This window comes from Lacerta agilis, chromosome 14 (assembly GCF_009819535.1).
Source record: "Lacerta agilis isolate rLacAgi1 chromosome 14, rLacAgi1.pri, whole genome shotgun sequence".
Lineage (NCBI taxonomy): Eukaryota > Metazoa > Chordata > Lepidosauria > Squamata > Lacertidae > Lacerta > Lacerta agilis.
The window spans coordinates 9,039,055-9,055,432 of record NC_046325.1 but is presented as its reverse complement, the minus strand read 5'-3'; the positions used below and the strand labels follow the sequence as shown (position 1 = coordinate 9,055,432).

Here is a 16,378-nt window from a genome sequence, read left to right as displayed (position 1 = left end):
CAGCCCCTCCTTCTCCTGCAAAAACAAACGAACAACCCGAACCGTTAGGCGGTTTGCCGAACCGGCCGTTTTACGTCATATCCGCTGGTCTAACTACCCTCTCCCGACGTATGCGTAGGGACGCTCTAGCACCTGCCCTTCCTCCTACCCCGCACTACGCTCTAGCCTCCCCCTCGACTCCCTCCTTAACGGCTCAGACGGGCGTGTTCGGAGAAAGAGCCGCGGCCGTCCGATAGTGGGGGGCTGGGTGGGGAAGGAAATTTGCCCCAATAGCCCCCCTCAGATAAATGATAAATAGCAACGGAGGGAAGGCCGGGCGGAAGTGACGCGCGTTCCCGGCCTGAGGTCGGGTGGGCGGAAGGGCTTTCCGCTTCCGGTTGAGGAGCTGGGGAAGAAAGACGGGGGGGAGGGGGAGAGTGCGGCGGGGTCTCCCCCTCTCTTCGGCGAGGCTCTGAGGCTGAGACCATGGAGGTAAGAGAGCCTAACTGGCGGTAGGGACCCTGGGACAACCACGCCGGGGGGGGGGTGACGGTGGTTCCCCCCTGCCTTAAAAAAGGGTCCCCATGGGATTGGCTCTGTCGAGGGAAAGGGCATAATGTGGGGCTGGGGAGGAAGGGGAAGGGGATGGGGCTGAGGTTATCAGGGGGTGCAGTGTATCTCCCCCCCTCCCCGGCTTGTGTGTTTGGTACCTTCCAACGTTTCCTTAAGGAGCCCAACTGAAGGCAAAAGAGGGTAGGGGTGTGGGGTTCAGCAGTTGCCCTGGGCCCAACTTGGCCTCTCCTGGCCTGTCCATCTTCCTAACTTCTTATCCCAACCCCCGCATCACACTTTTTTGCCTCCTCTTGGCATTTGAGAGGATGTGGAGGACCCCTCTAGCTCTTTCGACTAATAGCCACTGGCCGGCTCATCCTCTGTGGGTTGAACCCCACATCAGAGATATGACACAGTTGGGGACGTTTGAGGAAGGGTGTGGGGAGAAAGGGGGTGTCCTTGCGGGGAAGGGGGTGCCTTGGAAGTGGGGGTGAAAGTTCCACCAGGAAGCGAGATAATACTTAGTGGAGTTCATTCCGGGGCACAAAGGTGAAAGTTCAGTCCTTGGATTGTGCTTGGTTAGAGTGGAATAAGTCCAGCTTGCATCTTGTATTAATGTCAGCTATGGGTTGCCCTCCCAATTATGGGTACTTCACTCCTAGTAACGCAGATAAATGTGGCATGGATTGCTTATGGGGAGCTGTTTGCAGATTGACCTACCTTACATGTGCACAAAAATGGCATTTGTTCTCTAAAAGCCTGTAACCTTATTTTTGTGTCTCTTTTCCACATCACATGCACACATCTTAAATACCCCCAAAATGGCAATAAAATGTTGATCAGAATATACTTGAGTCCATATAAGTTTGTTTTGGGGAGGAAATCAGTTGAATGTCATTTGTTCAGTCTTGATCTCTCTAGGAAAGAATATCTACCCATCCCAGGATAGATTGGGTAGGAACTAATTTTGCATATAGCTGTTCTTCTATAGTTTGGTTTGTATGGTCCATCTATAGTTACTCCGCCATGAGCACATTGGCGTTGCACACTTGCAACTGCTTGCACGTCATCCTTTTGACATTTGTTGGTCCCATTGGTGTGGTTTGAGTGTAAGATGTGCCCTGCTTGGCTGGGACAGACAGTTGGATCCAGTGACTTCTGGGCTCTTCTGAACCTAAAGTTGTGTGCCAACTACACATGCCTTTGCCAACCTATTTACCTTCAGATGGTTTGCACTACGACTCCCATCAGCCCCAGCTAGCCTGGCTGTGCTGGGTGGGAGTGATGGGAGTATAGTCCAAAACATCTTGAGGGAATCAGATTGGTGAAGGCTGCCCTACCCCATGTTGTTGTATCCGGTCTGCTCATGTTAGCTTGGAATGTTAGCTTGAAACTCTCTTAGTATGCTAAGTTGCCCTTTATAGTCTTTCAAAACTGTGTGAGGCAGTGATGTCATTGTTCATCTTGGGCAGGGCATCTTGGGACTACCTGCATCCAAGGAGTGCCTTGGAGCATGTGCTTGGATGAAGGTCAAAGTACCACTCATTTAGCTCACTGACGCTGCTTATTACAAGGTGCCTCTGCATGAAATGATTACCAGTTTGATCACTGAGAGCCAGTGTAGTGTAGTGGTTAAGAACGGTAGACTCATAATCTGGTGAATTGGGTTCACGTCTCCGCTCCTCCACATGCAGCTGCTGGGTGACCTTGGGCTAGTCACACTTCTTTGAAGTCTCTCAGCCCCACTCACCTCACAGAGTGTTTGTTGTGGGGGAGGAAGGGGAAGGAGAGTGTTAGCCGCTTTGAGACTCCTTCTAGTAGTGATAAAGCGGGATATCAAATCCAAACAAGCTCTTCTACCTGACCTTAACATTGACTACAGGTAGTTCTACTTTGTCCTTGCAACAGACCTGCTTACAACATATGGACCTGTGTTCAGGGGGCTGTAAATCAGGGGGTCTGAAGTGGCAGGAAGGCTCAAGAAGTTCTAAATTCACATTTGTGCTTGTATGTGTGTGTTCAAAAGCACTGAATAGGAATTCCAATGTGTTTTATTATTTTTCAACTCTCTGCTCTGTTAGAGAATAGGGAACTGTCTTATACTGAATCAGACCACTGGTCCATCTTGCTCAACATTGCCTACACTTGACTGGCAGTGGCTCTCCAAGGTTTCAGACAGGGAACAATCCCAACCTGAACTGCAGATGCTGGGAACTGAACCTGGGGCCTTCTACCAGGAAACAGTTTCCTCTGTCTCTGAGCTGCAGTCATTTCAAATGTTACTTGTCAGGAGTAGGATTTGAACCCATAACTCAGGGGAGATGGTGACTTTGTAGACACCTCAGCTGTCCTGGCTGCTTAAATCATAGTGGCTCCATTGGGGCTCGAAGCACACAACCCTCTGTGTTTAAGCAGATATTACGATTACTACAGAACGGAATCCAGCATGGAATCCACATGTTGTGCCCTTGCCATGAGAAAAAGCTGAGAATCTCCTTGTGTGGTTGCTAGGCAACTGCAGCATACTTCCTCCCACACCCATTAAGATTGTGGTTATCCAGGACCTGGAGCATCAGGGCAGGAATGTTCAGCAGTGAGATGCTTGTGCACACAAACCCCAGTCTGGCCCTCTGCATAGAAACCAGGCCTGTCCAACAGAGGAGGGCAGGAACTCTGAAAATGCTAGAGTCCCTTTCAGCCGTATCTTCCATCCATCCATCCATTCGTTCATTTAGTATGGAGAACATGAATATACAAAGCTGCCTTTCACTGAGTCGAATGATAAGCCCATCTAGTTTTCTACTCTGACTGGCAGCAACTCTCGAGGGATGCAGGCAGCAGCACACACACCCTAAAAATCATTATACAATAACTGCACAGTACCAGGGGTTCAGAGTGAAGCAATTAAATCGGTTGATGCTTAAGCTTCTTGGCTTCTGCTTCAATAAGATTACTGGCCTCTGCTGCTGTACTTTCTTAAACAGCTGCTCGATTTGCAGACATTAGCAGAAGAAAATGCTGGTATCAGTGCTGTGAAAAGCTTTTTGTGTGCTGATGCCTGCTAAAGGCTCAGCAGTAGTTTGAATGTTTTAAAACAATTTTTTTGTGGGCTGGTGACACTCTCTGCTTTTGACCTTGGGTGAGGCCAGTGGGTGAGACCATGGGGACAGCATTGGCACCATAGATGACGTTTACATTCCCCCACTACTTGGTGATTTACCTATATATCATTCAGAACTGGTTTGATGTCCATATCGTGATAATCAGTTTCATAATTTTTGACCTGGCAATATATCACGAATCATGATGTGTGTCTGTGTGTGCTATGCAAAAATCACAATGTGGGGAAAACCGTGAAGCTAGCTAGTGCCTCTACATAGCTCCATCCTTATTTCAGACATCTTGGCATATCAGTATATTGTGAAGTTTAGCTGTTGATGTATCGCGATGTTGAAAAGCAGATACCGCCCAGCCCTATCACTTGGCTGAATGACACTGCACTGGTCACTTTTAAAACAGCATTATTCTCTGTGTGGTAGCATGGCAAGGCTAGGCCCAGGGAGGCCCAGGCTGAAATTCATTTGCCACTCAACCACAAAGCTTCATTAGGTGACCCTGGGCAATTTTACTGTCTCTTGGCCTGTTGTTGTTGTTGTTGTCGTTCAGTCATGTCCGACTCTTCGTGACCCCATGGACCAGAGCACGCCAGGCACGCCTATCTTCCACTGCCTCTCGCAGTTTGGCCAAACTAATGTTAGTAGCTTCGAGAACACTGTCCAACCATCTCATCCTGTCATCCCCTTCTCCTTGTACCCTCTATCTTTCCCAACATCAGGGTCTTTTCCAGGGAGTCTTCTCTTCTCAAAGGGTGGATTTTGTGGGCGTTCAACAAAACTGAATGTTGGGTAAAAGACAGCACTTCTTCACACAGCGCGTAATTAAACAGTGGAACTTGCTGCCACAGGAGGCAGTGATGGCCACCGACTTTTGAAAGAGAGTTGAACAAATTCATGGGAGAGAAGGTTACCAGCCACAATGTCTATGCTCTGCCTCCACAATTGGAGTCAGCAGTGCTTCTGAATACCAGTTGCTGAAAACCACAGGAGGGGAGTGCGCACTTGTGCTTGGGTCCTGCCTGCGGGTTTCCTGCAGGCATCTCATTGGCCACTGTGAGAACAGGCTGCTGGACTAGATGGGCTGTTTGCTTGATCCAGCATGTAAGGACGTTCAGTGGTTGCTCATGAGTAAAGCGCCAGACGCAGAACTTCTAAAAACTAAGTTCTTTATTGTGCACCGCTATGAAGTTTCAATGTCCATCTCCTCACTCTGCAGAGTCCAGGAATGACTCTTTCCTGTTCTTTGTCCAGCAAAAGAGGCGCGGGATTCTCAACCCCCGCCTCCCCCCTCTACGTCCTTCCTGTCTGCTCCCTCGGAGCGTGGGAACCTGACCCCGTTCCCTGCTATCCCCACGGTGCTGAGGCTCTGCGATCCTCTCAGAGCCCCTGCACTGCCTCTGACTCCCCCTCCCCACCAGAGGAATGGTCGCTTCCGGTGCTTGAGGGGGAGGACAAACTGGTAATCAGCTTCTGGGGTTCTCTATACTGCAGACACTCCCGCGATCCTACCAGCCGCGGGGAGGGGGGTTTCCTGACACAGCAGGGCTCTTCTTATGTGTTATTATCCCCAGGTAGGGCTGGGAGAAACTCCTGCCTGAAGCCACAAAGAACAGCTGCTAGTCAGTGTAGACCAGGGGCAGTCAACCTTTTTATACCTACCGCCCACTAATGCATCCTTCTGGAAGGTAAAATTTCCTTACCGCCCACCAGTGCTCAATGGAAGGAGGATTCAGCTTGTGCCATAGAACCCCCTACCACCCACCTAGAATCCTGAAACGCCCACTAGTGGGCGGTAGGGACCAGGTTGACAACCCCTGGTGCAGACAGTCCTGAGCTAGATAGACCAGTGGTGTGACTCCTTTTAGGGTGGCTTCCTTCGTTCCTATTCAGTATCAACTTCTGACTAATGAGCTTTTTAAGACTGCGGAAGTGGAGGTCACAAGTGATGGCTTTATGAGTTCCCGAAGTGTGAGCGGCGCTACACCATGGACTTGTCTGGTTATATTGGACTTAGGGTAAGGCTGCATTTGTGATGGAGGAAAAAATAAATAAAGGATTGCTAATGTTTTCCCTTCTCCCCCTAAGTTCCCTGGAGGAAATGAGAATTACCTGGCTATCACCGGGACAGCGCACCCCTTTTTGTCAGGGGCCGAGGTGAGTTTGGCTGCTTGCAGGGGCTGAGGGTGCAGGGCAGTTGGTGGTGGAGAGTGTGGAATGCAAGTGCTGGATGGCAGGAACCGGGGAGATGTTGCCACCTGCAGTTCGCAGCAGACCAAATGCTTTGTTGTGCACAAGGCTGCTGGTTCAATTCCTGGTGCCTCCAGTTTCAAGGGACAGTCCTCTTGTCTGAGACCCCGGAGAACGAAAACAAGGGGGAGAGCAGGCTTCGGTGCTTACCCGAGGCAAGACTTTTTGCTCTGTGTGTTCCTCTTTGAAGCTTAAAAAGCTTGAAAATTGAGAATCGCCTTGTTCTGAAAATCTGAACTTAAGAAGCATCCTTAAATAAGTGTCGCTTTTTATTATTTATTTTTGCTTTCACATCCCACCTTTCCTCCAAGGAGCTCAAGGTGGCACATATGGTTCTTTCCCCCTCTCCACAACATTAAGCCGAGAGGTGGTGACTGGCTCAATGTCACCCAGCGAGCTTCACAGCCGAGTGGGGGATTTGAACTCGGGTCTCCCAGGTCCTAGTCAGGCACCCTAACCGCTACACCAGCAGGGACCCTAAAGGGCCTCTTTGCTCAGAATAGACCATACCGTGCTGGATGGACAACATCTGATCTAGTGTAATGCGCCTTTCCTAAGTTTGTACATCTGCATCAAAGTCTCTCTTTCTCTCTTTTCCTCCCTCCCTTTTGCTCAGACCTTCCACACGCCAAGCCTGGGGGATGAAGAGTTCGAGATCCCGCCCATCGCGCTGGACGCCGACCCCTCCCTGGCCGTTTCTGACGTGGTTGGCCACTTTGAGGACCTGGGCGACCCTGTGACTGCCCCAGACACCACCTTCTCTGCCCAGTATGGGGTGCAGGCGCTTGACATACCTGTGGGCATCAGCCATGGTCTCATGGAGCAAGGTGGGGGACTGCTGAGCGGGGGGCTGGCCATGGTGAGTAGCCTGCCTTACATAGTTTTGAGAGTGCATGCAGTCTCATCATATGACTCCCCTGGTGGGCAGCGCAGTATCTTCTGGGGCAAAATCCAGTTTGTGGGTTATCGTGTGTTAGCCTTCGATTTGCCCATACCCTTCGAGGGATTGTTCCAGGCCAGGGCAAGTTGGTTCAATTCCTAGCTGTCAAGGAGGAGAACTGCCCCACCTTCTCGCAGAGCTGGCTTCAGGAGGTGGGGAGGAAAATGCCAGAAGCGTCCAAGCTGTTTCCCCCAACACAATTCCAGAAATCATCCTTGTGCCACTCTGGCCACAGCAAACATTGGTGTGTGAGAAAGGGGCGGCTTCTGTCAGTGCTGCGATTCACTTCAGCTGGCTGCCAATCTCCACATTGCGTGATTTCCTTTAGAAGTCCTCAGTTCGTTAGTTTGTTGCCTTCGCGGCCCTCCTTTCCCTCCAAAGAGCCCAAGGTGGTGTGCATGGTTCTCTCCACAACAGCCCTGCGAGGTAGGATACAGTGCAAGGCAGTGACTGGCCCAAGGTCACCCAATACATGGCCTAGTCGGGGATTTGAACCCTGGTCTCCTAGATCTTAGCCTGACAATCTATCCACAACACCACACTGGCTCTGTGTTCTATTCCTCAGTCGCTTCCCAAAAAATGTCTGAGCAATTTCACAATGAAAATATCAGCGGTAAAAGCGACTGCCTAATTTCGTATGTCATATATATATGAAAACATGATTCTAACAAAAAAAAAATACGGCAAGTTCACATCCAGTACAGATACAGGCTTGGATACAGATCACAGCTTAAAAGACTTACTAAAAGGGGGGGGGGAGTCTTAAGTGGGCCTGTAGCTCGGTGGAAGATCATCTGCCTTGCATGCAGAAAGGTCCCAGGTTCAATCCCTGGCATCTCCTGGTAGAGCTGCAACCCTGGAGAGCTGCTTCCAATCAGTGTCGATGATACTGAGCTAGGTGGGCCAATGGCCTGGCTCAATAGAAAGTTGCTAAGCACCAAAAATACCCCAGAGACAGACAGGAGAAGGAGGAGTATTTATAAGTGGGACCTGCAACAAAATGTCGCAGCGTATTCTTCCTCTTAGTGGGAGTGCTCCTATTCCAGTTTCCAGCCAGCCATTCCTTCCAATCACGCCATTTCACTCTTCCCCCACCTCCCAGTTTTCTGGTTTTCTGTTCCTATTAACATGCAGCATTCTCTGGCCACTGAGGAACATTCTCAGCCTTCCTTTGTTTTTGGCTGGGGTGTGTGCCTGCTTGAGAGTTGTATGTTCAAAAAAAAATGTTTTTTGTTTTTTTGCCAACCTTGGGCTTCTCCCAAATGAGGCCATCCTAGAAGACACCACAGCTGGCTGAAATCTTGAACAGGAGCCCATTTTGCCGTCCGTGTCCCGTTGCCAAACCCCATTCGCTTGGAGCTTTTCAGTCAGCTCCATTGTGCAATTAAACATTCTATTAATTAACACGCCCATTTAAAAACATGTAAGTAATTAGGCTCCAATAATAAACAGATTCAGGCTGGTCAGGGTCGTTAGCTCAGGGGTTGAATTTCCTTATGTCTTCCTTGCACAGCAGGAAATGACAGGAGTCTGGTGTGCTGCTGTTATCAGCAAACAAGATAAACTCCTGGTTCTCCCCCAAACCCTCTGACAAGCGCGGAGGGCTTTGGCCGAGACGTGCGCTGTTCTCTACACTGCAGCCCAAGTGAAACAAGAGAAGATACACAATACAAGGGACTCCTTGCAGGAGAAGGCTATCAACGGCTGTTATGCTCTGCTTCCAAGGCCAGAGGCAGTAATGCCGCAGGAGGAGAAAAGGATGTTGTTTCTGGTTAGCCGCAGTGAGGACAGGGTGTTGGACTGGTTGGGCCATTGGCCTGTTCCAGGAAACACTTCTTAGGTTGCTAATGTTTGTTTGGTTTTTTCAAATCAGAGGGGACAGGAGCTGTGGGGCATCTTTCTCACCGGAGGGCCAGATCGTCGCACAGATTTGTTCCTTTCTATTACCATTCACACGACCTTGAATTCTCCCTCTCCCTCCACAGGATTTGGATCACCCCATGGGGACGCAATACAGCGCCAACCCGCCCGTCACCATCGATGTGCCCATGGCGGACATCAGCTCTGGTTTGATGGGGCATGGCCAGCTGACCACCATCGACCAGTCGGAGCTCAGTTCGCAGCTGGGCCTCAGCCTGGGGGGCAGCGCCATCCTGCCCCCGGCAGCCCAGTCGCCCGAGGAGCGGCTCTCGCCCACCCCCTCGCCCGCCAGTTCCATGCACGAGGAAGAGACGGAAGAGATCCGGCGGGTGAGTCTTGGCTTGCCGGCATTCAGGGGTGCCCCACCCAGCCTGAACAGTTGGTGCCTAGAGTCGGTTTGTCCATGTGCAGAATCCTCTTGTTTTTGCATGGATGGAACATGATCCCATTTCTCTGCTTGCTTTGCCTCTAACCCTGCCCACCCATCACTGATATGTGGCCCCTGGAAGATTTCTCTACCAGAGCATGTTGCCTCGGGGCTACGAAAAAGGGAGAAAAGGTTCCCATTTTGGGGCTGGAGTGTCAGATTGGGATGGCACGAGGTCCAGATCCCCTGCCATGAGACTCACCAGGTGACCGTTAGTTGAGATTCCTGCATTGCAGGGGGTCAGACTAGATGCCCCTGAGGGTCATTTTCAGCTCTAAAATTCTATGATTCCATGACTGTCTGGGTCAGGTGAGCAGGTTGTGAATTCAATCCACCTGTTGCCCCATGTAGGGTCTCGGCTATTTTGGTTGGGGGGCTATTGCCCAGGACATCCTGCTGCGCATAACCCAGGACACTCCCAGTGTGGCTAGACTCCAACTCCCCGCAGCCTCAATGTCATCTGGCAACCTCTGGGCTACTGTAGGTTTCCCTATCCCTGTTTTAAAAGTGAGGGCCTCTCCATTCCATTTTTTCTTTCAAACGCTTGTTGTTTCATGCGAAAGTGGCCCACTTCCTCTCCTGCGCTGTGGTTAGACCATTTCCTTTCAATTGCTTTGAGTCCTGCCAGCCCAGCTTAGCTGCCGTTTGCCTGCCTGCCTTTTCTGTCTGTTCCTTATCATCCTTGATGACATCCAGGTGGGGGGAACGGTTTGGGATTATGCACTGAGCAAAGCGGAATTGGTTCCCTATCCGCCCCCCCCCATGGGCGAATCCGCCCTGGCTGCTGCCACCGCCATGCCCTCTGCCCCGTGGAGCCTGTTTCTGACCCTCTCCCTCTCTGTCCTTGCAGCAAGTTTCCGTCGCCAAGCCGGCAGTGATGGCCCTGGCGGCCCCGGCCCCGGTCGTGGCACCCGTGGTGGCGGTGGACGCGGGGAAGAAGCAGAAGCCGGCCAAGAAGCAGAAGAAGAAAAAGGACCCCAACGAGCCCCAGAAGCCCGTTTCGGCCTATGCTCTCTTCTTCCGTGACACGCAGGCGGCCATCAAGGGGCAGAACCCCAAAGCCACCTTCGGCGAAGTCTCCAAGATCGTCGCCTCGATGTGGGACAGCTTGGGGGAGGAGCAGAAGCAAGTGCGTGTGCCAAGGGGGTTGGGCAGCGGGGAGGGAGGGAGAAGTGGGAGGGGCTGGGGAGGGTGTTTTTTGGGGGGGACAGCATTGCTGAGGGGTTGAGGAGGAGGCTGTAGCTGCAAAGGAGCAAAGCAGAAACATTGGGGAGATAGTGAACGTGCAGCAGTGCCCTTACAGAGGGATGGGGAGCTGCTTTGGATCGCGGCCCCAGCCAGTAGCATCTGACAGCCACATAGGTTTGCTCACCCGTGCTGTTGTAGATTTTGCATTGCATAGAGACCTCCAAGGTCCTGTCCAACTTTGTGCTTCTAAAGAGAGCACTTTTTTTAAGAGAATGGAAACTGCAGCGTTCTTCTTTGTAAAGTCTTCCTCGTAGGAAGGAGTTCCCCTTCCTTCATTTTTTTAAAAAATTAATGCAACAATATGCATTTTCTTTTAGAAACCTGCAGACTGAGTAATTGGAAGGCGTTTTATTCAGTTGATCACATCCTTCTTTTGACAGAATGGAATGATCAGCCTGGATAGCTCAGTTGGTTAGAGCGTGGTGCTGATAATGCCACGGTTGCAGGTTTGATCCCCGTATGGGACGGCTGCATATTTCTGCATTGCAGGGAGTTGGACTAGATGATCCTCAGAGTCCCTTCCATCTCTGTAATTCCTGATCTTTGCAGGCTTTCTCCTAAGCAATGCCTGTGGTTTGCCTGTCCTCACTGCAGTCTGTAGTTCTGCTTTCCCTAACTATTTGGGGTGCGGCAGAGGGGTGCGGCAAAGCAGGGTGGTTTAAACAGGGAGCCAGGGAGCCTCTGCCACAGCCTTCCTTCCTCTCTCCTTGCCAGGTGTACAAGCGGAAAACGGAGGCAGCAAAGAAGGAGTACCTGAAAGCGCTGGCGGCCTACCGTGACAACCAGGAGTGCCAGGTAAGAGAGATGAGCCTTCTTGCCTCTGCCGTTCCCAGGACTGCTGGGGTGTGAAGCTGTCCTGCCCTCTCCTCTCCTGCCTCGATGGACACAGCAAGTAAATAAACCTAGAAAACTACCCTTCTTCCAGACAGAACAGCCTTTGCCAACCTGGTGCCTTTTGATTCCTTTGGACTACAACTCCCATCAGCGCCAGCCATGCTGTCTGACGGGAGTTGTTCTCCAAATTTAAGGTACCAGGATTGCAAAGACTAGAAAAGCCTGTCCTTCTAGCCCAGAACTGTCCTGCAGTGGCTTTCCAGGCTGAAAAAAGGAGAGGGGTCTTCTATCCCATCGCTTAAAGGGCCGTCGCTCAGTGGGAGAGCATCTGCTCTGAATACAGAAGGTTTCAGGTTCAGTTCTCAGCATCTCCAGGTAGGGCTGGGAAAAGATTCCTGTCCCGAATCCCTGGAAAGCCACTGCTACCCAGCGTAGAAAGTAGTGAGCTAGCTCAGTGTTTCCCAGACTTGGGTCTCCAGCTGTTTTTGGACTACAGCTCCTGTCATCCCTAGCTAGCAAGACCAGTGGTCAGAGATGATGGGAATGGTAGTCCCCAAACAACTGGAGACCAAAGTTTGGGGGGAGACTAAGCTAGATGGACCAGTGGGTGTGGCCGGTTCCTATGTTCCTGTCACCTGTTCCCTGGAGACGCCAAGGATCGAAGGCGGGACTTCCTGCATGGGCTCTGCTGCTGATGTGCATCTCTTCTGGCGGCCCAATCTGTGGTGTAACTAGAGACCACTTCCTAGATGCATGCAGAGAAGTAGGGGAGAAAACACAACACTCCTGGCTACTCCTAGTTGCATAAGCACTTGCCTACCCATCTCTTAACTGGATCGGGTCAGGAGCAGCTATTTCCTCCCTCCCTGGGGAAGGGACCTTTTCGCGACGCTTCTTCGGGGTCAGAATGGGAAGCGGAAGATCAGCTGCCCCCAATAATGCGGGAGCTTTCTGTGCCTTTCCCTTTTCCCTTCCTTGACGTCTCTTTCCTTTTGGAATCCCCAAAGCCCCCCTAGATTGTTTCCCCCCAGCTTCCTGACCCTTCTCTTCCCCTCCACTCCGCAGACGGTTGTAGAAACGGTGGAACTGGACCCCATCTCCTCGCCTTCCGAGCAGCCGGCCCCCGCCGTGGAGTCTGCCTCCCCGCCGGCCCCGATGCCGCCCACCCCGCCGGCCCTGGAGAGCCCTCCTCCTGCCCCGACCGTCGTCACGACGCAGCCCACCGTGGTGGTGACCTCGGGGGCTGGTCCCCAGGCGGGGGGCCAGACCAGCATCACCAAGATCATCATCCCCAAGCAGATGCTGCCGTCCTCCCTGGCCGTCACCTCGCAGGGCGGTGTGGTGACGGTGATCCCCGCCACCATGGTCACGTCGCGCGGCATCCAGCTGGGGCAGCTGCAGGCCGGCACGGGCACCACCCAGATCGTCACCCGCTCGGTGCTGGCGGCGGCTGCGGCGGCCACTTCCATGCACTTGCCGCGGCTCCAGCCCCCGCCCCTGCAGCAGATGCCCCAGCAGCCGCCGGCCCAGCCGGTTGCCATCCTGCAGCAGCCGCCGCCCCTCCAGGCCATGCAGCAGCCGCCCCTGCAGCAGAAGGTGCGCCTCAACCTGCAGCAGCCGCCGCCACCCTTGCAGATCAAGATCCTGCCCCCACCCGCCCTGCAGATCCAGCCCATTGCCCTGCGGACGGAAGAAAGCAGCCCCGAGAGGCCCAGCGCCGAACTCCAAGCTTCCCCAGAGCCCGTAGACGTGGTGCCGGAGGTGAGGAGCCCTGAGCCGGGTGGGCAGGTGCTTGCTTGCTTGCATGTAGGAAACTTTATTATTATTATTTATTTGGTTTATCAGATTAAAATTTTACAGTCCCATATCCAACATAGAAACGAGATTCTAGAGAAACTCCTGGACTTCCCTCCTCCCCTTTGTGGGTCCCATTGTTAACCATTTCCTGCTGGATCTTTTATAATAATCCAAATCTTTTACGTCTCTGCTATGTCCAAAGTTCACCATTAAACTACAAGTGTTATTCTGACCCTACTAATGATTTTGACTGGTTACAATGGTTTTTAAGATAAATTATTTATTTCCCCTATTCCTTATGAAAAATTTGGTCTTCCCGATTTCTGATTCTCCCAGTTGTTTTAGCCATTTCGGTGGCAGGTGCCACTACCGAGAAGGCCCTCTGCCTGGTTCCCTGTAACTTCACTTCTCGCAGTGAGGGAACCGCCAGAAGGCCCACGGAGCTGGACCAGGGTGCAAGTGAATCCATGTGGTTTTCTAGCTGAGCCTATATATATATATAATTGCAAGAAAAGCCTGGCTGCTGGATCAGGCCAAGGGCCCGCCTGAGTCCTGCATCCCATTCTCACATTGGCCTGAGAACATATAGCACAGAAGGGGGAGGAAAATGAGACACTCTGCTATGTACGCTTCTCTCCTGATTGCTTGGAATTGAGGTTTACTCGCCCCAGGCGCACGGCTGACTAAATCCAACAAGGCACATAGTTACTTTAGTTTTTTCTCCCCCTGCCCCAGGTGGAGTCTCCGACACCGATGCACGTGGAGCTAGTGTCTGAATCGCCCGTGGCCTTGTCCCCGCACCCTCGCTGCGTCCGTGCAGGCTGTGATAACCCTCCGGTGGCCAACAGCGAATGGGACAACGAGTATTGCAGCAACGAGTGTGTGGTTAAACATTGCAGGTGGGTGGGCAGTCAGGGCTGCCTGATAGTAGTAATAATAATAATAATAATAATAATAATTAATAATAATTAATAATAATACCCCGCCCATCTGGCTGTCTTTCTCCAGCTGCTCTGGGCATCTCCCAACAGAATGTTTAAAAAGTGACAAAACATCAAACATTAAAAACTTCCCTGAACAGGACTGCCTGCATGTGGGAGGGCATTCCACAGGGCGGGTGCCACTACCGAGAAGGCCCTCTGCCTGGTTCCCTGTAACCTCACTTCTCGCAGTGAGGGAACTGCCAGAAGGCCCTTGGAGCTGAACCTGTGTCTGGGCTGAACGATGGGGGTGGAATGTGGCCATGCTCTGGCCACATTTCTACCCAATCACAGAGCCCTGAAGGTGGGTGGGTGAGGGTTGAGGCGGCAGTGCCACCAAAGTGTGAGAAGAGCGAAGATGCCAGGATCTTGGGGTTGTGTTTGTTGCCCCTTAGGAGCTAGCCTACATTCTTAATTTTGCAGCCCTTTCTACTGTTAGAAGGCAGCCGAGATTTTATTTTGCCAGCCCTTCCCACTCAAGTACAAAAAGATGTTCGCTTTCCTAAATTTCTAGCAAAGCAGCATTCTATAATAAAATACTGTAATAAGGACATAAAGCCGATGGGTTGGGAGGGCCTGTAGGGGTTGTGGAAAGATCCCTAACAGCCATTATTGGACGTTGAAATTGCTTAGGGTGCAATCCCAGTTTTTCAGGGATGCCTTTTGAGTTTTCAAGTCTGATAGCAGAGGGCGTGCAGTCTATCCTCTTCCTCTGTGAGGACTAGACAAATGAGGAAGCAATACAAACACCCACACACCCCAGTCCTACTTGACAGGGCAAATACACAGCTGCCTCAGCAAAGCAGAGTCAGGTCAGGGAGAAGCATCTGCCAGGTCTTGAACATCCAGTTCAGCAATGCACTGCAAATGGTGCACAGCAAGACACACTGCTGCCATCTTTTCTTCATAATGGCAGGCTCAGGTTATGAGGGCGGACCGAGACTGAACCCAAGCACAGGCTGCTGTGAAAAAAGAAGGGCCGCTGCCAGCTCGCTGCGGGGGGGGGGGGGGGGACATGCAATAAATTGCATTTTTAAATACATTTATCTCCCAAGATGCTGGAGGTTCACCGGCTCCCCACTCCTGTTGTGTAAGTTTTTAGAGTAAGGGTCTTTGCACCTGCAGGAACTGCTGCTGCATATACTTCCTGCCTCTTGACTTAACCTCTGCTTCTGTCTGTTTGTCTCTCGTTCACAGGGATGTGTTTCTAGCTTGGCTGGCCTCCCGCAATTCCAACAACAACGTTGTCTTTGTGAAATAACCCCCGGCCCTTTTGCGGTGGAAGCAGCAGGGGCGGGGGTGGGGAAACGACAGTTTCGCGTTCCTACGTACAGTTTTTTTCCAAGGACGACCAAAAACAAACAAACAAACAAACAAAAACACAAATCGCCATGCTACTGTGGGATGGGGCTGGGCGGGCAGGATTCGCGCCATCGGCCGAAGACCATCGACAAGCGAAGACGCCATCCCGGTTGGGTGCTGCGGACTCCCCTTCCTCCCCTCCCCCTTTATTATTATTTTTTTTCTATACACTATCCCTTGGTATGTTTCTGTTGATGGAGCCAATTAAAGCTGGAAGAGGGATATTGGCCAGGGCCTGCTATGTGCTGTTTTGCAGGAGGAGGCGGACAGAGATAGGAGCAGTCCTTCCGCCGCGGGTGAGCAAATAGAAAACCTCTACAATTTAGGGATGTCCTCCCACCAATAGATTGGAAGGGGGTGGATAGTGGCCTCTTGCCCCAAAGCTGGGCATCTTGTTTTGGTTGGCACGACTGTAGAAGTGCAACAGCCCTCTGCCTTCAGTCTCCAGTTCCTTGCAGAAGCACATAGGGGCCTCCTTCTGTGCCTGAAATCCAGAACCTTCTGCATGCAAAACACATTCTTTTCCCACTGAGCTGCGCTCCGTTCATTGCCTCCTGCCGTTCATTTCTCGGTGACTGGAATCCAGCACCGTAGAGCCACAGCAACCAGCCAGCTTCATACGAGTGGGAAGGGGGCGGCAGGAACTCTTCTTCACCTTGCCTGGTATTCCCCCTGGAGGAGAGGGTAGGAGCAAGAGGCCAGTCCCTCATCTCATGCAGCCTTTCAGTGGGATAATCCAAAGTCCAGGAGCAAGGTCTTACCCATCCCCTCTCCTGTGCCCAGAAGCTTCTCCTTGCTGGTGAGCTGCTTCCAAGACCCACCAGCAAGGAATACAGGCAGAATAATAAGGGGTGGGTTAGGATCGAGGGAGTTGCAGCCTTCTACCTATCAATCACCAAGTGCCTCTAGGGGGCTAAACAGCATCTTCCACAGGAACTGGGCTCTCGCTACTACGTCCCACATTCTTCCCAAGTCT

At 51.8% G+C, this 16,378-nt stretch overlaps 1 protein-coding gene across 1 annotated transcript; it reads left to right on the top strand.

Moving 5' to 3' along the window:
• Window positions 1–328: 328 nt before the first annotated feature.
• TOX4 (TOX high mobility group box family member 4) lies at window positions 329–15,629 on the top strand. The gene is made up of 9 exons (XM_033168866.1): window positions 329–471; window positions 5,733–5,801; window positions 6,511–6,753; window positions 8,820–9,083; window positions 10,032–10,310; window positions 11,144–11,224; window positions 12,329–13,024; window positions 13,796–13,959; window positions 15,238–15,629. Exons 1-9 carry the CDS (start codon window positions 466–468, stop codon window positions 15,299–15,301), a joined length of 1,866 nt encoding a protein of 621 aa, XP_033024757.1. The 5' UTR covers window positions 329–465; the 3' UTR covers window positions 15,302–15,629.
• The last annotated feature ends 749 nt before the right edge of the window (window positions 15,630–16,378 follow it).